General features: G+C 37.2%; 1 protein-coding gene across 9 annotated transcripts in view; it reads right to left on the bottom strand.

Annotated features, from left to right (window-relative positions):
* The window catches only part of ATRX (ATRX chromatin remodeler), a 286622-nt gene that overhangs the window by 114256 nt on the left and 148856 nt on the right, over nucleotides 1–23510 (bottom strand). For all 9 annotated transcript variants that reach the window (XM_008978121.6, XM_003824403.6, XM_003824402.6 and 6 more), the window contains 5 exons: nucleotides 18807–18948; nucleotides 17482–17591; nucleotides 16454–16600; nucleotides 16096–16273; nucleotides 765–902 (listed from right to left, as the gene is read on the bottom strand). In XM_008978121.6, coding sequence (XP_008976369.3) covers nucleotides 765–902; nucleotides 16096–16273; nucleotides 16454–16600; nucleotides 17482–17591; nucleotides 18807–18948 — 715 coding nt within the window. The remainder of the gene's footprint in view (nucleotides 1–764; nucleotides 903–16095; nucleotides 16274–16453; nucleotides 16601–17481; nucleotides 17592–18806; nucleotides 18949–23510) is intronic.

The raw sequence follows: 23510 nt of genomic DNA on the forward strand, positions 1-23510 counted from the left end.
TAGAAAAGAGGAAAACTGGAACAGATAAAAACAAACATAAAGTATAGGCTAAAGTGAAATGACTAGTATTACAAATAATAAAATAGCAAAAAGTTACCATAAATACACTAAAGGAATGTAACACAGAGAAAAATAACAAAAAGCCATTACAGTGGGAAAAAGAAAAAAAGTGAGAGATTATAACAGGAAATTTCAATTAGTTACTTGCTGAATAATCTCATGTTCCCTTCTTTAGTGTCACCACAGACATACGAAAATGAGGGAAATTCACAAGTCACTTCCCTAGGTTCACATCAACTACCTTTAGCCTCAGCAAACTGTCCTGCCATGGATTCAGCAAACCTCTCCTTCTCCCATCTCCACTTTACTAAAATGTTCACAGTTCCCATTTCTTTCTGATTTCTTGACAGTACATGCCCCAAAACTGGAATATCCCCTTAAAATTATCTGGAGTAATCACATATGCTTATGTACTTTCTAAAGCAATCATTAAGACTTCTGATACTCTTGCAATAATTCACATTCCATATTTATATATGAACATTCACAATAGCGTATCTCTTAACTGTATTTTACCACTCATATTTATAAAGCATCTCATTTGAAAAGTATGTTATTCTTTCACAGCAGACTAAGATGAACCTATGTAGATCATGGTCTAGGACTATACTAGAATAAGTAGAAGAAAGGTAAATGGTAAAGTTACAAAAATATATCTGAGGAAATACCGATATTCTACTGCATAATCAGAGATATTAACTCACACTCAATTAGGTTATTTTGAAGTGGTGTTCCTGTTAAAATAATCCTCCTCCTTGATCGTATAGAATTCATAGCTTTAGAAACAGCAGATGCTTCATTTTTTAGAATATGGCCTTCATCACAAACAACAAAATCAGGGCCTACAAAAATAAACAGAAAAATAACACAATTAATATATGATAAAACTGAAAATGTGATCCATTTAAGTAAATAAAGTTAATCCCTTTAAAGTGCTGATCTTACAGGAAGATAAAATGACATCGTTGTAAGTATAAACATATTTTATCTGCTCCTGTATTTGGTTAATACAGCACTAACTATATTAATTATATCCAAATGGTAGAGCATTGAAATACCACTATAAATGGTAGTCAGGGTCCTCTGAGATTACAAAAATAAGCAAAAATAAAAACAACAAGAGGGAAAAAGTTCCCCCAACAGACATAGCCTATTTTTAAAAATGTCTTTTAAAATTGAAAAGTCTTTAAAGCTATTTCAGCATTAGTATATCAACTTAAACTATCAGCAAAGACTAAGAGCAATGTATATATACATGAAAAGACAAATTTCAAAAGTTACACTTTAAGAATAATATATGTCACAATAGACCATATAATACTTCCCACTTAGTCCAAATAACTAACATTCATTGCTAGGGAAAAATTTTAACTGATAAAAGAAAGTGAAACTGGTTGTTACATGGGTATGGAGGGTAGGGAGAACAGCTTTTAAGCTATAAAAGATCTTAAAAGCTTAAACTCAGAAAATATTTGGGATTGCAATATAAAAAAGTAACAACATTTTATTACTATGGAATGCATTTGTACCTGAACAAATATGTTCCACAGCATCTGTGGACTCTTTTACAAGAAATACTAAAGGCTTATTTGTTAAAATAACATATATATTTTTTTTCTTTTCTTTTTTTTTTTATTTGAGATGGAGTCTCCCTCTGTCGCCCAGGCTGGAATGCAGTGGCACAATCTTGGGTCACTGCAACCTCCACCTCCCGGGTTCATGTAATTCTCCTGCCTCAGCCTATCGAGTAGCTGGGATTACAGGTGCCTGCCACCACGCCTGGCTAATTTTTTTGCATTTTTAGTAAAGACGAAGTTTCACCATGTTGGTCAGGCTGGTCTCAAACTCCTGACCTCAAGTGATCTGCCCGCCTTGGCCTCCCAAAGTGCTGGGATTACAGGCATAAGCCACCACGCCCAGCTGATATATATTTTTTCCAGGGCATAATACATACTCTATTTGCTTGCTGGTTAACATATACACACATATTACTTAATTGCTGATTTCAACAAAGCAGCTGTCAAACTATCTCCCATCTGGTAAGCATTAGAGAAAATGCAACTTTTACATGACTTCAAAAGTAACAGCTTCAGTATGACAGATCAAATAATAACAACTGTTATTCAGTATTCAGTTGGGGCTACACAAATAGTAAAAAAAAAAAAACAAAAAAAAAACAAAAGAAAACTAATATTTTGTAAAACTAAAATCTCTAGCTTTGTATTTAAAAATTATGCATCCCTTACTTTGAATCCGAAAACATTTTCTACAGAGAAAAAAATGCCTTTTACAGCAGTGATTTAAATGGTTTTACCACTTAATATTCGGTATCCATGAGGATGCGTTGAAATGGGTACTCTCATACACTCTGTGGGAGTCTAAATTAGTATCAAAAATTTTGGAAGTCAATTTTACAATAATTATCAAAATGCAAAATGTGTAAACCCTTTGACCCATATTTCAATTTCTAGGAATTGGTCCCAAAGATACTCTTCCACAGGCACCCAAAGATACATAAAAGAATGTTCTCTGCAGCATGGTTTGTTACGGAGGAAAATTGAAAACAACCTAAAAATTTGTCAGAGGGGATCTGGTAAATGGGGCTTAAACCATGGGATAATGGAATAAGTCACAGAGTTAAAATTAATGAGGTAGACACACCCCCACTGGAGAAGCTGAAGGTCTGTTTGCAGGAGAAATTCCTGACTTTAGCTGGAGTTGAGTCAAGTTAGAAAGCCAAGCCGAGCGAAATACAGGGGTAGAGGAAGTAGCAGAAAGGCACTGGGAGCTTGCTGGATCCCCAAGCAGCCCATTCCTGCCTGGCAACACAGGGATCCATCAGGAGGGTGGCCATCAGAGCAGAGGGTAAAACTCCACAGGGAGAAGGACTTCTCTAGCTGAACTTTTTAACAATTTGAATGGGGCAAGAAGCCTTCTGGCCAGAACTCCGGGGAGGGCGCAAATCCAGATTGCAGACTTCACAGGTGGGGGATGAACTAAAGCCCTTTTCTTTTGCAGCTTGGAGGTGGAAAGCCGGGGGCAAGTTTTCAAGCCAGACTCAAACACACTCGGGGCTGTTTCGGCGCTGGAGGGGTAGGGGGTGCGGTACACCATGGGAGTGAGACAAGACCAGCCTTTCGGTTTGCGTGGGAGCTGGGTGAAGCCTGTGACTGCCGGCTTTCCCCCCACTTCCTTGACAACCTGCATGACTCAGCAGAGGCAACCATAATCCTTCTAGGTACACAACTCCAGTGACCTGGGAATCTCACCACATCCCCCGCAGCAACCACAGCAAGACCCATCCAAAGAGAGTCTGAGCTCAGACACGCCTAGCTCCGCCCCCACCTAATGGTCCTTCCCTACCCACCCTGATAGCAGAAAACAAAGGACAAATACTCTTTGGAGTTCTAGGGCCCCGCCCACCCCCAGTCCCTCGCCACACTACTACAGCTGATGCATTCTGGAAAGCGCCACCTCCTGGCAGGAGGCCAACCAGCACAAAAATAGAGCATTAAACCAGCAAAGTCAAGGACCCCCACGGAGTCCACTGCACCCTGCACCACCTCCACCAGTACAGTCGTTAGTATCCATGGCTGACAGACCCATAGACAGTTCACCTCACAGGACTCTGTGCAGACAAACCCCAGTACCAGCCTGGAGCCGGGTAGACTCGCTGGGTGGCTAGACCCAGAAGAGAGACAACAATCACTGGAAGCCACAACCACAGGAAAAGGGGGAAAGTACTGTATCTAGGGAACACCCTGTGGGACAAAACAATCTGAACAACAGCCTTCAGCCCTAGACCTTCCCTATGACAGAGGGTACCTAAATGGGAAGGAACCAGAAAACCAACCCTAGTCATATGACAAAACAAGGCTGGTCAACACCCCCCAAAAATCACACTAGTTCACCAGCAATGGATCCAAACCAAGAAGAAATCCCTGATTTACCTGAAAAAGAATTCAGGACATTAGTTATTAAGCTAATCAGGGAGGGACCAGAGAAAGGCAAAGCCGAATGCAAGGAAATCCAAAACATGATATAAGAAGTGAAGGGAGAAATATTCAAGGAAACAGATAGCATAAAGAAAAAACAATCAAAAATTCAGGAAACATTGGACACACTTTTAGAAATGCAAAATGGTCTGGAAAGTTTCAGCAATAGAACTGATCAAGTAGAAGAAAGAAATTCAGAGCTCAAAGACAAGGTCTTCGAATTAACCCAATCCAACAAAGACAAAGAAAAAAGAATAAGAAAATATGAACAAAGCCTCTAAGAAGTCTGGGATTATGTTAAACTACCAAACCTAAGAATAATCAGTGTTCCTGAGGAAGAAAACAATTCTAAAAGCTTGGAAAATATATTTGGGGGAATAATCAAGGAAAACTTCCCTGGCCTTGCTAGAGACCTAGACATGCATATACAAGAAGCACAAAGAACACCTGGGAAATTCATCGCAAAAAGATCTTCGCCTAGGCACATTGTCATCAGGTTGTCCAAAGTTAAGGCGAAGGAAAGAATCTTAAGAACTGTGACACAGAAGCCCCAGATAACCTATTAAGCAAAACCTATCAGATTAATAGCAGATTTCCCAGCAGAAACCCTGCAAACTAGAAGGCATTGGGGCCCTATTTTCAGCCACTTCAAACAAAATAATTATCAGACAAGAATTTTGTATCCAGTGAAACTAAGCATCATATATGTAGGAAAGATACAGTCATTTTCAGACAAACAAATGATGAGAGAACTTGCCATTACCAAGCCACCACTACAAGAACTGCTAAAAGGAGCTCAAAATCCTGAAACAAATGCTGGAAACACATCAAAACAGAACCTCTTTAAAGCATAAATCACACAGGACCTATAAAACAAAAATACAAGTTAAAAAAAAAAAAAAACATAAAAAATGAAAAACCCCAAGTATGCAGGCAACAAGGTGCATAATGAATGCAATGGTACCTCACATTTCCATACTAACATGGAATGTAAATGGCCTAAATGCTCCACTTAAAAGATCCAGAACCCCAGAATGCATAAGAACTCACCAAACAACTATCTGCTGTCTTTAGGAGACTCACCTAACACATAAGGACTCACATAAACTTAAAGTAAAGAGGTGGAAAAAGACATTTCATGAAAATGGACACCAAAAGCGAGCAGGGGTAGCTATTCTTATATCAGATAAACAAACTTTAAAGCAACGGCGGTTAAAAGAGACAAAGAGGGATATTATATAATGGTAAAAGGCCTGGTCCAACAGGAAAAGATCACAATGCTAAACATATATGCAACTAACACTGGACCTCACAAATTTACAAAACAATTACTAATATGCCTAATAAAGCAGATAGACAGCAACACAATAATCATGGGGGACTTCAGTACTCTACTGACAGCACTAGACAGGTCATCAAGACTGAAAGTCTACAAAGAAACAATGGATTTAAACTATATCCTGGAACAAATGGACTTAACAGATATATACAAAACATTTCATCCAACAACCACAGAATACACGGTCTATCCAAGAGCCCATGGAAATTTCTCCAAGACAGACCATATGACAGGCCGTAAAATGAGCCTCAATAAATTTAAGAAAACTGAAATTATGTAAAACATTCTGTCAGACCACAGTGGAATAAAACTGGAAATCAACTCCAAAAGGAACCTTCAAAACCACACAAATACATGGAAAACAACCTTCTCCTGAATAAGCAGTGGGTCAAAAACAAAATCAAGGTGGAAATTAAAAAATTCTTCCACCTGAATACAATAATGACACAGCCTATCAAAACCTCTGGGATACAGCTGAGGCAGTGCTAAGAGGAAAGTTCATAGCCCTGAACGCCTAGATCAAAAAGTCCGAAAGAGCACAAACAGACAATCTAAGGTCACTAGGAACTAGAGAAACAAAAACAAAACAAACCCAAACCCAGCAGAAGAAAGGAAATAACCAAGATCAGAGCAGTACTAAATGAAATCGAAACAAAACAAAAAATACAAAAGATAAATGAAACAAAAAGCTAGTTCCTTGAAAAGATAAAATAAAATTGATAGAACATTAGCAAGATTAACCAAGAAAAGAAGAGAGAAAATCCAAATAAAGTCACTGAGAAACGAAACAGGAGATAGTACAACTGACACCACTGAAACACAAAAGATCATTCAAGGCTATTATGAATACCTTTACGCACATAAACTAGAAAACCTACAAGAGGTGGATAAACTCCTGGAAAAATACAACCCTCCTAGCTTAAATCAGGAAGAATTTGATACCCCGAACAGACCAGTAACAAGCAGCGAGACTGAAATGGCAATTTAAAAATTACCAAGAAAAAAAAGTCCAGGACTAGACCAATTCACAGCAGAATTCTACCAGACATTCAAAGCATTGGTACCAATCCTTCTGACACTATCCCACAAGACAGAGAAAGAAGTAACCCTCCCTAATTCATCCCTATTCATCACCCTAATAGCAAAACCAGGAAAGATCACAACCAAAAAAGAAAACTACAGACCATTATCCTCAATGAACATAGATGCTAAAATCCTTAACAAAAATATTAGCTAGCCAAATCCAACAACATGCCAAAAAGATAATCCACCATGATCAAGTGGGTTTCATATCAGGGATGCAGGGATGGTTTAACACATACAAGTAAATAAATGTGATACACCACATAAACAGAATTAAAAACAAAAATCACATGATCATCTCAATAGATGCAGAAAAAGCATTCGACAAAATCCAGCATCCCTATATGATTAAAACCCTCAGCAAAATCGACATACAAGGGACATATCTTAATGTAATAAAAGCCATCTATGACAAACCCATAGCCAACATAATACTGAATGGAGAAAAGCTGAAAGCATTCCCTCTGAGAACGGAAACAAGACAAGGATGCCCACCCTCACCACTCCTCTTCAACATAGTACTGGAAGTCCTAGCCAGAGCAATCAGACGAAAGAAATAAAGGGGATCTGGGCCGGGTGCGGTGGCTCACGCCTGTAATCCCAGCACTTTGGGAGGCTGAGCGGGCAGATCACGAGGTCAGGAGATCGAGACCATCCTGGCTAACACAGTGAAACTCCGTCTCTACTAAAAATACAAAAAAAATTAGCTGGGCGTAGTGGCCGGCGCCTGTAGTCCCAGCTACTCGGGAGGCTGAGGCAGGAGAATGGCGTGAACCCGGGAGGTGGAGCTTGCAGTGAGCCAAGATCGCACCACTGCACTCCAGCCTGGGCGACAGAGCGAGACTCCATCTCAAAAAAAGAAAAAGAAAAAGAAAAAAAGAAATAAAGGGAATCCAAATCAGTAAAGAGGAAGTCAAACTGTCCCTGTTTGCTGATGATTATCGTTTACCTTGAAAACCCTAAGGACTCCTCCACAAAGCTCCTAGAACTGATAAAAGAATTCAGCAAGGTTTCCGGATACAAGATTAATGTACACAAATCAGTAGCTCTTCTATACACCAACAGCAACCAAGTGGAGAATCAAATCAAGAACTCAACCCCTTTTACAATAGCTGCATAAATAAATACATAAATAAATAAATAAACAAGAAAGATAGGAATATACCTAACAAAAGACCTCTACAAGGAAAACTACAAAACACTGCTGAAAGAAATCATAGACGACACAAACAAATGGAAACACATCCCATGCTCATGAATGGGTAGAATCAATATGGTGAAAATGACCATACTGCCAAAAGCAATCTACAAATTCAATGCAATCCCCATCAAAATAACACCATCATTCTTCAGAGTTAGAAAAAACAATTCTAAAATTCATATGGAACCAAAAAAGAGCCCGCATAGCCAAAGCAAGACTAAGCAAAAAGAACAAATCTGGAGGCATCACACTACCTGATTTCAAACTATTCTGTAAAGGCCACAGTCACCAAAAAAGCTTGGTACTGGTATAAAAATAAGCTCACAGACCAATGGAACAGAATAGAGAACTCAGAAATAAACCCAAATACTTAGAGCCAACTAATCTTCGACAAAGCAAACAAAAACATAAAGTGGGGAAAAGACACCCTTTTCAACAAATGGTGCTGGGATAATTGGCTACCCACATGTAGGAGAATTAACTGCATCTTCGTCTCTCATCTTATACAAAAATCACCTCATGATGGATTAAGGACTTAAACCTAAGACCTGAAACTATAAAAATTCTAGAAGATAAGATTGAAAAAACCCTTCTAGACGTTGGCTTAGTCAAGGATTTCATGGTCAAGAACCCAAAAGCAAATGCAATAAAAACAGAGATAAATAGCAGGGACCTAATTAAACTAAAGAGCTTTTGCATGGCAAAAGGAACAGTCAGCAGAGTAAACGGACAACCCACGGAGTGGGAGAAAATCTTCACTATCTATACATCTGACAAAGGACTAATATCCAGAATCTACAATGAACTCAAACAAATCAGTAAGAAAAAAACCAAACAATCTTACCACAAAGTGGGCTAAGAACATGAACAGACAATTCTCAAAAGAAGATATACAAATAGCCAACAAACATATGAAAAAATGCTCAACATCACTAATGATCAGTGAAATGCAAATCAAAAACACAATGTGATACCACCTTACTCCTGCAAGCATGGCCATAATCAAAAAACAGTAGATGTTGGTGTGAATGCAGCAATCAGGGAACACTTCTACACTGCTGGTAGGAATGTAAACTAGTACAGCCGCTATGGAAAACAGTGTGGAGATTCCTTAAAGAACTAAAAGTAGAACCACAATTTGATCCAGCAATCCCACTACTGTGTATCTACCCAGAGGAAAAGAAGTCATTATTCAAAAAAGATATTTGCACATGCATATTTATAGCAGCACAATTCACAGTTGCAAAATTGTGGAACCAGCCCAAATGCCCATCAGTGAATGAGTGGATAAAGAAATTGTGGCATATATATATGATGGAATACTACACAGCCATAAAAAGGAATGAATTAACAGTATTTGCAATTACCTGGATGAGACTTGGGACTATTATTATAAGTGAAGTAACTCAGGAATAGAAAAGCAAACATCAAATGTTCTCACTGATATGTGGAATCTAGGCTATGAGGACACAAAGGCATAAGAATGACACAACGGACTTTGGGGACTTTGGGGTAAGAGTAGGAGGAGGGCAAGGGGTAAAAGACAACATATATGGTGTAGTATATACTGCTCGGGTGATGGATGCACCAGGATCTCACAAATCATGTAACCAAATACCACCTGTACCCCAATAACTTATAGAAAAATAAATAATCTGAAAAAATGATGTATATCTCTATGTGCAAACCTTGAAAGATATGACAAATATATTATTAAATAAAAAGGAGTGTGTTGCAGAATAGTTATCCATATTATGATCCCATTTGTATATTTTTGCTGTAATAAACCATAACCATGAGTCTAATGGATTTTCTGAGTTCTGTGAGTCCTTCTTATGAGTTACCAAGCCTGAGGGTGGCTTTGAGGACCACCTAAATGTTGCAATACCAAATAAGGAGAATACATGCTTCTGTAAGCACAAAAAATTCCTATAAGGATATAAATGAAACAATAATGAGACTAGGAGGTAGGGAACTCTTACTTTTCAATATACAACATTTTCTTCTGTTTTTATTTTGCTTAAGGATATGTATTACTTTTATAATTTCTTTAACTTAAAAGAACTATTTGTTGGCATGGCAATGGAAGGAGAGTGGTAGCCCTATGGTTAGTACGGATATCTGAAGAACTAGAAGAATTAAGAATAAAAGTAAGCCAGGCGCGGTGGCTCACGCCTGTAATCCCAGCACTTTGGCAGGCCAAGACGGGCGGATCACGAGGTCAGGAGATAGAGACCATCCTGGCTAACACGGTGAAACCCCGTTTCCACTAAAAAAATACAAAAAAAAAAAAATTAGCAAGGCGTGGTGGCAGGCGCCTGTAGTCCCAGCTACTCGGGAGGCTGAGGCAGGAGAATGGCGTGAACCCGGGAGGTGGAGCTCGCAGTGAGCCGAGATCGCGCCACTGCGCTCCAGCCTGGGTGACAGAGTGAGACTCCGTCTCAAAAAAAAAATTAAATAAAATAAAAATAAAAGTAAATGCACTCATTAATAACCCTGAGTCAATGAAAAAGTTAAAATTGTTATTCATATATTAAACATGTTATTCATCATATTAAATAGAATATGAATTATAAGATAGGAATGTATATAACATTTACTAACATAAAAAATTAAAAATAAGTATTTTTAATGTTCGAAAGGAGTAAGTTTTAGCTGGACTTGGTGGCTCACACCTGTAATGCCAGCTACTACTCAGGAGGCTGAGGCAGAAGGATTGCTTGAGGCCAGGAGGCCAAGACTAACCTAAGCAACATAACGAGACCCTCGTCTCCAAAAAATTAGTTGTGTGTCAGGAGTTCGAGACCAGCTTGGTGTAACACAGTGAGATCCTCATCTCCAAATAATTATCTAGGTGTTGTCAGGAGTTCGAGACCAGCCTGGGCAACACAGTAAGACCCTGTCTCTACCAAAAAAAAAAATGTAGTTGGGCATGGCGGCACACTCCTGTAGTCTTAGCTCCTCAGAAGGCTGAACTGGGAGGATCACTTGAGCCCAGGATTTGAAGCTACAGTGAGCTATAATCATGCTACTGCACTCCAGCCTGGGTAACAGAATGAGATCCCCATCTCCCTGCCCCCTAAATACATACATACATACTTACATAAAATGAAATGTTTGTTACCTTATATACTTTCTAGAAAACTTAATTCCCAAACAATGACATATATATATCAGATAGGAGGGTTTCAAAATACCTACACTTATAAATAATTATACAGAAACTACAGGGGGAATGGCAGCCATGAGGCTCTGGAGAGCAGAAGAACAGGAATTTAGAGAAAGACTTGAAGAAAATTTCTTCTGTTCAAAAATTCAAGCCTGACTAAAAGAGTCTGTTAACTTAAGATGGTTCAATACACTATGGAAACCTGTCATTATTTTATAAAATTACATAGATATATCTTATTGCTTAAAGCAAACAGTACCTTGAGTTAATCCTGTGCATATGCACATTCATGCACACACATAAAAATTATGTCCTCTCAAGCTACAAAATGTGGAACATTCTTCTAAAAACAGTAATGTGAATTAGAAAACTCCACCAGATTGTTTAAGTACATTAAGTAGAAAAATATGCCTCAAAACAAATGGTAAGTTAGGGAAGAAAGGTCAAATAAAGGTTTTGTCACATGCTATTATAATAGTAATAAATGCAAATTATTTTTCAGTGTTACATTGCCACCTATTGAATTTTTTTACATAAAAAACCATAAAGATATTAGAGAGAAAAGTTGATAAAATGTTTAGAACTGTCCAAGTAAACCTCTATTAAATCCCTGACCCAGTAAAACTAGGAAAGTTAACAAAATGTTGTCACTTTCTTTTTTAAGAAACTGGGTCTCACACTCTGTGATGATTATGATCTCAGTGATCATAGTTCACTGCTTCCTTGAACTCCTGGACTCAAGCAATCATCCCATGTCAGCTTCCTGAATAGCTGAGACTACAGGTGTGTGCTACCACACCTGGTTAATTCTTTTATTTTTTTGTAGATATGGGGTCTCACTATGTTGCCCAGGCTGGCCTCGAACTCCCAGCCTCAAGCAATCCTCCTGCCTTGGCCTCCCAAAGTATTGTTATTACAGGTATGAGCCATTGCACCCAGCTGATTCTTGTCACTTTAAGCTACTAAGGCTTGGGATAATTGTTACGCAGGAATAGATAACCAGAGCAGCTAAGTTGAAAGATGAACACTACTATCTTAACTCTGGTCAGCTCTAAACACTGTTTCCAATCCTGATACATACTCCCAATTTTCCAGGCTTCTGATCTAATAGCCTACCTTATAAGTTTACAACCTCAGCTCATCCTTAAGAATCTCATACCCAAAACTGTCTGGTTCTGACATTTTGCTTCCATCTTGAACTTCAATTTAGACTTTTCTTTGACATTACACCCAAACTTCAGTCTTCACATACTCTGCTGCCATTTATATGATTCTTCACTATCACTAATTTGTTCCAAATCAGAGAAGATAAATTGGGCATAAAATGGAAAACATGTACTGGAAAATTAAGTGTTATACTTAACAGATCCCTTCTAATAAATTTAGAAGTACTGAACAGATCCTGACACTTTAGACTTAGGTGGCAAAGAAAATTATATCTAGATACTATCACTAAACCTTAAAACTTAACAACAGTTTTAATATATTCCATGTTATACATGATGGATATTAGAATATTCTTCTTGCAGATGGTTACCCAGCTATGGCAGAGGAACTATCTCTAATACTTATATATACTCTGGAAAATAAAATAAAAGTAGAGCTTCAGTTTCCTGAAGAACTTCCAATAAAACCTAATGGAGAAACCAGCCCCTCTTAAGTTTTAACAAGGGTAATCTAGGTATTTATTTTTTTAATTATTAAAACAAACAAAAAATATAACCCAATGTAGAACTTACTCAACCTGATAAAAGACACCTATTAGAAATCCACAGCTAATGTCATACTTAATGTTGGAGAACTGAAAGCTTTCCCTGAGATCAAAAACATGACAACCAACTGCTCTGACCACTTACGTTCGGCATTGTATGGAAATTTCTAAGAAGGGCAATTAGGCAAGAAAAAGAAGTTGAAGATATTCATATTGGAAAGGAAAAAGTAAAACTATTTCTACTCATAGACTATGATTTTCTTAATAGAAAACTAAATCGCGCACGTGCGCGCACACACACACGCGTCAGCGCACACATACAACTATTAGAACTTATAAATGGACTCAACTAAGTTGCAGGATACAGAATCAGTATACAAAAATCTGTTGTATTTCTATATACTAACAAATAATTATCTGAAAATAAAATTAAAACAATTTTATTTCCAAAAGGCTCAAAAAGAATAAAATATTTAGGAATAAATTTAAGAAAATAAGTCCAAGACTTTTACACTAAAGAAATTAAAAGACCTAAATCAAATTTCATTATTAAAAGAAATTAAAGACCTAAATAAACGGAGAGAAATTAGATGTTCATGGAGGGGAAGATTTAATATTGTTAAGATGGCAATATTCCTCAAATTAATCTACAGATTCAATGCAATATCTAACAGAATCCCAGCTAGTTTCTTTGAGGAAATATAAAAGCCAATCATCAAATTCAAATGAAATTTCAAGGAACCTCAAATAGCAAAACAACTTTGAGACAGAAAAATAAAGCTGTAGGACTTCTTCCTGATTGCAAAACTTACCACAAAGCTATGGTAATTAAAACAATATCACACTGGCATAAGGACAGACATATAGATCAATACAATAATATTGAGAGCCTAGAAATAAACACATACATCTATGGTCAATTGATTTTCAACAATGGTGTCAAGACTCTTCAATGAAGAAAGAATAGTCTTTTCAACAAATGGTGTTAGAACAACTGGATATCAAAATACAAAAAATGAAGTTGGACTCCCACCTCATGCCATATACAAAAATAAACTGAAAATAGATCATAAACATAAATACAAGAGCTAGAACTATAAAATAAGAAAACACAGGTGAAAAAATTCATGACCTTCGATTAAGCAATGAATACTTGGATATGCACTAAATGCAAAAGCAACACAAGAAAAAAATAGGTAAATTAAATGTAATCAAAATTTTAAAGATTAGTACTGAAAAGATGATATAAAAAAGTAAAAAGACAACTCACAGAATGGAAGGATATATTTGCAAATTATATGGGTGTGTTTACATTTGTAAATGTCAATTTTCAGTAAAAGGAACCATGATGTCTTCAAGAAATGGCTGATTCTGGGGCCGGGACAATATAACATGAACCTGGAGCATCCTGTAATGCCAGAAAGTAATAAAGTGCTCAAAGCCAAAAGGATAGGGACATATCAAAGGGTAGAGGACCTCACCTTAAAAAAAGCTCCTAATGGTCAAAGTGAAACAATTTGAGCAAAAAAAAAAAAAATGCAGTAATGGTTTATAGTCCAATGCACAAACTAAAAATAGATGAGTATATAATTAAATAAATCAAAGGCTAAATAAATGGGTAAGAAAAGATAATTTTTTCTTTAAAAAAATCCAAATTTTATGTGTAGATATTACCCACTATAGGAGATACAGCTTAATTTCCACCATCCTCCCATTCAGGTGGGCTAGATTGAGTGACTGGATTCCAATGAACAGATGAGGGACAGGTAAAAGTAGCAGCTCTACAGGAGAGAAACCTGACAAACTCTACCCTAGCCAAGTGATGAAAGTTAACATCATCAGTGACAGCAAGTGCTTATCATGTACCCCCGATATGAGATATGATGTGACAAAAAGGGTATGTCACCTCTGGTATATTCTTTCAAAACCTCAGTCTAATCTCAGTCTAATCACAAGAAAAACTATAAATTCAGATCAGAGAACACTCTACAGGATATCGACCTGGACGGTCCTCCTTAAGACTGATGAGATAATGAAAAAATAAAGATTGAGAAACCGTCATAGACCAGAAGACTGTTAGAGACATGACAGCTAAATACAATGTAGAACCCTGGATAGAAAAACTGGTGCAATACAAATGCAGTTTGAAGTTATTAATAATAATGTGTCAATTTCTTAGTTTTGACAAATCTACCATGGCAATGTAAGATGTTAACAATTGAGGAACCAGATGTAGGGTATATGGGAACTCTCTGCACTACCTTTTCAACTTTCATGTAAACAGAAAATTATTCCAAAATGAAAAGTTTTTTTTTGTTTTTTTGTTTTTTGTTTTTTTTTTTGAGATGGAGTCTCGCTCTGTCACCCAGATGGGAGTGCAGTGGCGCAATCTTGGCTCACTGGAACCTCCAGCTCCCAGGTTTGAGCGATTCTTCTGCCTCAGCCTCCTGAGTAGCTGGGACTACAGGAGTGCACCACCATGCCTGGCCAAAAATTTTTTTTAAATGTCACTAAATGATAAAATATGGCAATGACAAATGTTACCCTTCATGTTAGAAGCTTTAATTTCTTTTTTTTCTTCATTTTTTTCATGAACAAATAAGTACACTAAGCACCTGAAACTGTTGTATTAAACAGTTTCAAGGAAATCTTGTGGAAAAAATCTGCTACAATGATACTAGACACTAGCTTATAATTTTTCAACAATAAACCAGCCACAAGATTTATAGACACCTATTTAATCGTGGGAAAGAGATAAACTTATTATTAGGCCTTAGATTTGTGATGGCAGTTATTTTGCTATGTATTAACTACCTCATTATCTTTAAAAAAGAGGCAAAGCCAAGGATTCTAAAGATTACTATCACTTTGACAATGACAATTATCCAGACTTTCTCAACAAAAATAAAACCTCAATAGTGTCTTAAAGTAATATGATATGACAAGATAAACATATGAAGAAAAAGTTGCACAAATTAATAATCGTAGATTAAAAAATAATTTTAGTTTTGCAGACAGTACAACGTGTTGCTTTTCCAAGTGGCAAATATATCAACATCTGGCTCTCACATCAGATTACTATCACATAAGGATCAACAGTATTGAAAATATTAACCTTTCATACTGATGGCCCCTTAAAAGGAGATAAGCAAGCAGCAATTCTTCTAATGACATGAAGTTTGGAAAGACACAAACTGTTTTCAGGATATGGAGAGAGCTCTTGTTATCACCTAATATTTGGATAGCTGGAAGAATCTTTGATTGCAACACAGGCATTTGATGCATTTTTAAGTGTTTACAAGGTATCCCCTAAAACCCTAAACACTTTCAGACTCAGCAAATAAATTCTGAACAGCTGGCGACATTAAGGGTGATTTATTCTATTGAAATACTAAGAATTTTCTAAAAGGCAAAAACCTGAAGGATAACCACAACAAAGACCAGATACTTAGTAGCTGTGCAATTACTATTTGTTAAAATATAAACACATTTTTTATTCAACTTGCTTCTCTATGTCACTGTCTATTAATACCTTACCTGGATCAACCAAAGCTTTGTTAAATATTTCTTTAAGTTTCCGACTCTTCACATTCCTTCCTTGAGCAAGATTTCTATACATCTCATAGCCTATGATCATAACACCACCATCTTCTTGCCACCTCTGCAGCATGTAGCTTCTCTCCTGAGGACGTTTCACAGTTGCTAATTCAGAAACCTTTTGTGGGGAAATAAAGATTTTTTTAAGTAGCTACTAAAAACGTGAATATTAAATATTCCCACTGAAATATGCATCACTGGTTAAAAAACATTAAAAATTAAAAAAAAATTAAAAATAGTTTACTATATGAATTTCATGTGACTATTTTAATAATAGAAAACATTTAAAATAAGTTACCTCAAGCTTCTCATCATCTTTTAATCCCTCTTGCCACTTCTCAAATTCATTCATCCAATTCAAAGCAGTATTAAGAGGACAAACCACTAACGCCGTGCTGAAATCCAGTTTGTCACACAAAAGAACTGTATGAAGAAAACTTACCACCTATAAGAAAACAGATTGTCACCTTCGTTTAAATATCCACAAAAAAATTTAATAAATTAAGCAATCTTACAATATTATAGCTTTGTTTTGCTTAAACAATAAACGGCCAGAATTTCCAAACCAGGCAAGGCACAGGGAAAGAGATAGTAAAATGCCAAAGTTCAACTAGATGATGTATCAGGCTCTTCCAACTCTAAAGCTCCATGATTCTATGATCAATGTGAATAGTATAAAATGATCCCATACCAATACTAAGTCCTAGGTCTCCACAGAATGTCCCTATAGTCTTTCAAAAAATACCATCGCTCATTTAGAAGAGAATCATGTTACATAATATTTTTCCACTTTAATGTGTTCTGACCCATTAACTCTATAATTACTTTATGGTTTAAAAGTACAAATACATTCACCAATTTTACATCTCTGCTACAACTCCTGCCATTAAGAAATGCAGCAATTTTAATAGTAAAAGATACTTTACTTTGTCATTACTTTAACATCATAAACCATTAAAAGTTGTAAAAAAAAAAAAAAAAAAAAAAAAGGTAATTTCTACCTTAGAATCTTTGCAGTTGTTGTTGGCCATACCTGAAACCCCACAGCCTCGCTTCATTAGGACCTCTGCTCAAACATTACCTCCTAAAAGATGCCTTTCCTAACTCAATATCCTCCCTTAACATTCATTTTCTGAAAGTACATATTTCTTATTTGATTAGCAGCTCTCTCCTCCACTAGAATATAAGCTCCTTGGAGACAGATCTTGTTATTCTTGTTCACTGCTTTATCTTCAGCCCCTACGACTGTGCCTGAAACATAATAGAATCCAATATATATTAATGAATCCACAAAAACAGGATACCTTCATATTCTTCAGCTCTTACCTGTAAAGTCTTACCAAGGCCCATACAGTGGGCAAGAATGCATCCTGAACCTGGAGATTTCTTTGTTTTTTTCACAGACTCACAGCAGCAATCCCACATAAACTGAACACCTAAAAATAACAGCTTCATTAAGTTAAATTTAAAGGTCCAAGTTAAAAACTTCCTTTATATAAACACATCAAAAACATAACCAAAACTTCTAAGAAACAGCATTAAAAAAAACACTTAGCTAAATAATTTCTTACATGTAAATGGGATTTTTTCCCACCAAACTAAAGCAGAAACAAGTTAACACAAACATAGAACAGGGGGACTTTCCTTCATCTTCTCTAAGCTATCCACAGTAGATGTTCTCTATTCCCTGAGATGGTTCAAAGAAACATAAGAAAGTTACTCTAAAAGAGAAACGTGGCCGGGCACAGTGGCTCACGCCTGTAATCCAAGCACTTTGGAAGGCCGAGGCGGGTAGATCACTTGAGGTCAGGAGTTCAAGACCAGCCTGGCCAACATGGTGAAACCCCATCTCTACTAAAATACAAAAAATTAGCTGGGCATGGTGGTGGTGTGCACCTGTAGTCCCAGATACTCAGGAGGCTGAGTTGGGAGAATCACTTGAGGCCAGGAGGCAGAGATTGCAGTGAGCTGTTATAGCACCACTGTACTCCAGCCTGAGTGACAGAGCGAGACTCCATCTCAAAAAATAATAATAATAATTTTTGTAAAAAGAGAGCAACTTTATCCAAAAAGAGAATGGCTTCCTATCAAAAATACCTTTGAGTTTATTGAGTCAATCAGGAAAAAAAAACCCAGGAGATAATTTCATCATCTTTTCCTTTATTCGATAGTAAACACTGAGCAAGAAAGGGGACTAGCAACTCAAAAGGTAGGAACTACAGAACCTCCCTTATGATTAATTCACATAAACACTCAAAACTGACTTACTGATTCAACTCTAATAAAGAAAACATACCTAAAAATGCTGAAATAGCATTTTCTGAAAAAGGCTTTTAGCTAGCTACAGCTCTTCCCAACCCCTAGCTGCCCTTAGGCCAGTCTTTGCTAATTAGGTGAAACCCACTTGCTATATCTACCCATTTGTAAGTAGCACTTCTTTCTCTTTTTATAACACTCATTGTGTTTGCAATCACCCAATTTTGTTCTTCCTCATTTGTTTATGAGCTCCATAAAGGCAGGGGAATTGGGGATTCCCCACCCCACTCACCAATTTACCTCCAGGACTTAGCAGGATGTGAGGCAGCTGCCTCACACCCAAATATTGGTAAAAATTTAACTAAAAATTACTGAATCATCTAATAGTTTCTTACCATCTACTTGATGGGGTTTCAATTTGATAACCATATTTCTATGAACCTGCACTAAAGGTTCTTTGGTTTCTTCATCTTCATCTAAAACCAACTTGGTTGTTATTGGACACTTGGTGGGTGAAGCATCTTCAATTTCTATCACCTACAAGAAAAGGAGTTGTTGATAGTTAAGCTCAAAGAAATCATTCAAGCAATGGTCAGTCTTACCAAGGGAGATTTTCCAAAATATAGACACATTTACTCCCACACCACAAATCCAATTGGTATGATTTGGATCTGTGTCCCCACCAAATCTCATGTTAATTGTAATCCCCAATGTTGGAGGTGGGGCCTGGTGGGAGGTGGCTGGATCATGAAGGTGGATTTCTCATGAATGGTTTAACACCATCCCCTTTGGTGCTATTCTTGTGACAGTGAGCGAGTTCTCACAAGATCTAGTTGTTTAAAACTGTGCAGCACCTCTCCCTCACTCTCTTGCTCCTGCTCCCACCATGTGAGGTGCCTCACTCCCCCTTTGCTTTCTGCCATGATTGGAAGCTTCCTGAGGCCTCCCCGGAAGCAGAAGCCACTATATTTCCTGCACAGCCTGCAAAACCGTGAGTCAATGAAAACTCTTTTCTTTATAAATTACCCAATCTCAGAACTAATACACCACTATTTTGCTTCAATAAAGCCAGGACAGAGCCCAGGGTTTTATGTCTTCTAAAATCAAAACTCTCCAAAAAATTTTAAATCACTCTGATAATGTCAGTAATTTAGCTCAACAGATCTCACCCTGGATATTTCAACAACATTTATTACACAGAGTTGTGAAAAAAGCAGTGTTCCCTGTTGTTGGTTGCTATGCCAAAAAAAAAAAAGAAGAAAGAAGGAAGAAGAAGGAGGAGGAAGAAGGAGGAGGAGGAGGAGGAGGAAGGAGGAAGGAGGTGGAAGGAGGAGGAAGGAGGGAGGAGGAGGGAGGAGGAGGAGGAAGAAGAAGAAGGAAGAAGGAAGAAGGAAGGAGAAGGAAGAAGGAGGAAGGAGGAGGAAGAAAAAAGAAGAAGGAAGAAGAAGGAAGGAGGAAGAAGGAGGAGGAAGAAGAAGGAAGAAGGAAGGAGGAGGGAGGAGGAAGGAGGAAGGAGGAGGAAGAAGAAAGAAGAAGGAAGAAGAAGGAAGGAGGAGGAAGAAGACAGTCCCAAACAAGAACTGTGCGACTCAGGATGTCAACATGACTACCACTGGAAAACACTGTAAATACATGATGTGAAAAGAAAAAAATATTTAGAAACACTGGTTTCAGAACCACAGGCTCAAAAATCATGATAGGAACATATAATACCTTCTAATTACAAAACGGAAACAATTATCACAAGCTCCTTATTTAGAATAAAACTTAAGTAGATATAATATATGCACACAGGTAACAAGTGTGTGTGTGCATATATTTTTTGCTGTCTTATCCTAATCTCTATCCGTTACATAGTATATTCAGTAACTACGCAAGATAGGTACAAGTATTACCATTTGACAGATGAAAAAACTGAGGGACAGAGAAGTAAAGTAACCTGCACAAGGTCATACAACTATTGAGTATCATGACACTGAGATTTACCCAGAGGGTTGATCCCCCGAGTCCATGCTCTTAAACATTACAAAATACTAGTTTAGTAAAATAAATGCTTGTGATAAATAGTTTTATGGTTCCATGAAAAAAAAATAGAAACTCGTGATTTTAAAATCATAAAAACATTACGCAGTTGGGCACGGTGGCTCACTCCTATAATCCTAACACTTTGGTAGGCTGAGGCGGATGGATCACCTGAGGTCAAGAGTTCAAGACCAGCCTGGCCAACATGGTGAAACCCTGTCTCTACAAAATATACAAAAATTAGCCAGGCTGGTGGCGGGCGCCTGTAATCCCAGCTACTCTGGAGGCCGAGACAGGAGAATGGATTGAACCTGGCAGCGGAGGTTGCAATGAGCCGAGATCATGCCACTTCATTCCAGCCTGGGTGAAAGAGCAAAGCTCCATCTCAAAAAAAAAAAAAAAAAAAAAAAAAAAAAAAAAAAAAACACAAACAAACAAAAAAAACTTTAAAAAAAAATTAAAAAACAAAAACATTACGATGGTGAAGAAATAAAATTTTAGGCACTTTTTTCTTATTTACAATTAAAACTAGTTAACAAATGAATTTGTTAATGTTCAATATAGAAATTTTCAAACATACACAAAAGTAGATGGAAGAGAATAATAAATCCTATTACCCATCACTCAGCTTCAAAAATTATCAACTTAAGGCCGGGCACGGTCGCTCATGCCTGTAATCCCAGCACTTTGGGAGGCCAAGGTGGGTGGATCATGAGGTCAGGAGTTTGAGACCAACCTGGTCAATATGGTGAAACCCCATCTCTACTAAAAATACAATAACAACAACAAAATTAGCCAAGCGCGGTGGCGCGCGCCTATAGTCCCAGCTACTCAGGAGGCTGAGGCAGGAGAATCGCTTGAACCTGAGAGGTGGAGGTTGCGGAGAGCCGTGATTGCTCCACTGCACTCTAGCCTGGGCGACAGAGTGAGACTCCGTCTCAAAAGAAAAAGAAAATTATCAACTTAAGGCCAGTTTTGTTTCACTGACAGCATTTTACCCATTGTCCAGTTCCCCAGATCCCACAAATCATTTTGAAGCGAACACAAGAAAATATGCAATGTCATCTATAAAATGTTTGTAAATGTCTCTTTAAAAGGACACTTCCTCTTTGTAAAACCATACGATCATTGTCACATCCAAAAAACTACAAATAAGTCACAGATTTGCAGTAAATTATCTGAATAGATATTGTACTTACATAAAATTGTGATATACAAACCAAGATTAACACTGAGAAACAGTGTGGTGAAGTAAAAATAGCATAGGCCATTCAGACCCAAATTCCATTTCATCAAGCTACCTAAACCCTCTTAGCTTCTGTGTCTGAATCTGCAAACTGGGAATGATTATCAATAGTTTCCACAAGGTTGTTCTGGAGACTGAATAAGGCAACATATGCAAAGTATCTGGCATAGGCTAAGTATTCACTAAATTATTACTGTGTCCTAGCCTGGATATGTAGTAGCTTCATATCACTGGGGTAAAGCCATTATATAAAAATGGAAAATTCCCTAAATGTCTTGTCCTGTTTACAAGGTGTGGTACACAGAATCCTAAAATGGCCCCAGAATTACCGTCATCTGATATAAACACCCTGCATAATCCCCTCACCTTCTGAGTATGGTTGAGACCTGTAAATATGATTGGGCTATCATTCGCATAATTGGCCCACTAATAAGCTGACTCTGATTTAATCAAAAGGGAGATATTCTAGGTGAGCCTGACCTAATTAAAGTGAGCCCTTTAAAAGACTGAAATGCTTTTCTATTGATCTCAAAGATGAAACAATCTGCCATGTTGTGGAGAGAGAACTCTAGTAGCTAAGGACCTAAGTGTAATAATTGAAAGGAACTAAATTCTACCAACAAGTGAGTTGGAAAAGGATACAAAGTCTTAGATGAAAGCAAAACTCTAGTTAACATCTTAATTTCGGCTTGGTGGGACACTAAGCAGAAAACCCAGTAGAGCCACGCTCACTAAGCTATTCCCAACTTCCTGACCCGTGAGACAAATAAGTTTGTCTTAAGAGGTTAAGTGTGTGGTACATTTTAATGCCACAATAAAAAAAACTAATATACAAGGCTTTAATTAAGATTTCTGAACCATGTGTTCATCAGTGACTTGATGATACTTTTGTTATTAAGTGTTGTCTTCAGGATTGAGGATTAGTGTATCTTCATCCTAAATGTAGGAGGAGATAAGTTAAAAAGAAATCATCTGCCTATTAGTGACTAAGTAGATGTGTTTATGCACTCAAGCTATAATATAAGGAAACTTTATTTAACTAATAATACTGGGTATATACCCAAAGGAAAATAAATAATTCTTCCAAAAAAGACACAAGTACTCATATGTTCATTGCCATGCTATTCACAATAGCAAAGACATGTAATCAGCCTAGATGACCATGAATGGTGGATTAGGTAAACAAAATGTGGTACATATACACCACGGAATACTATGCAGCCATAAAGAAGAAAATCATGTCCTCTACAGCAACTTGGAGGCAGCTGGAGGCTATAAATCTAAGCAAATTCACATAGGAACAGAAAACCAAATACCACATGTTCTCACAAGTGGGAACTAAACACTGAGCACACATGGACATCAACATGGGAACAATAGACACTATGGATTACTGGAGGGGGAGGGAAGGAAGAGGGCATAGGCTGAACAACTATTGGGTACTATGTTCACTACCACGGTGATGGGATCCACATCCCAAACCTGAGCATCACACAATATACCTAGTAACAAACCTGTACATGTACCCCCCCACCCCGTATCTAAACTAAAAGCTGAAATTTAAAAAAATGATAAATACACAGCAATGAAATAGGAGAAAAACTTAGGACAAATAATCACTTAAGGTGTAGTAAAAATAAATACAGACATGAAATATCTCCCATATCTGAATTGAAGGGAAAATAAAGGAAAAAAAATCATATGACCAAAATATTAAAAGGTTGAGCCAAACTTCTGCTTCCAGTCATGATGGTTTATTAGGAACCAGGTTTACCTTCCTGCTGTAATCAAGTAGAAAAGTAGGCAAAATATATGAAAAAAATTTTTTTCA

Source organism: Pan paniscus, chromosome X (genome assembly GCF_029289425.2).
Source record: "Pan paniscus chromosome X, NHGRI_mPanPan1-v2.0_pri, whole genome shotgun sequence".
Classification (NCBI taxonomy): domain Eukaryota; kingdom Metazoa; phylum Chordata; class Mammalia; order Primates; family Hominidae; genus Pan; species Pan paniscus.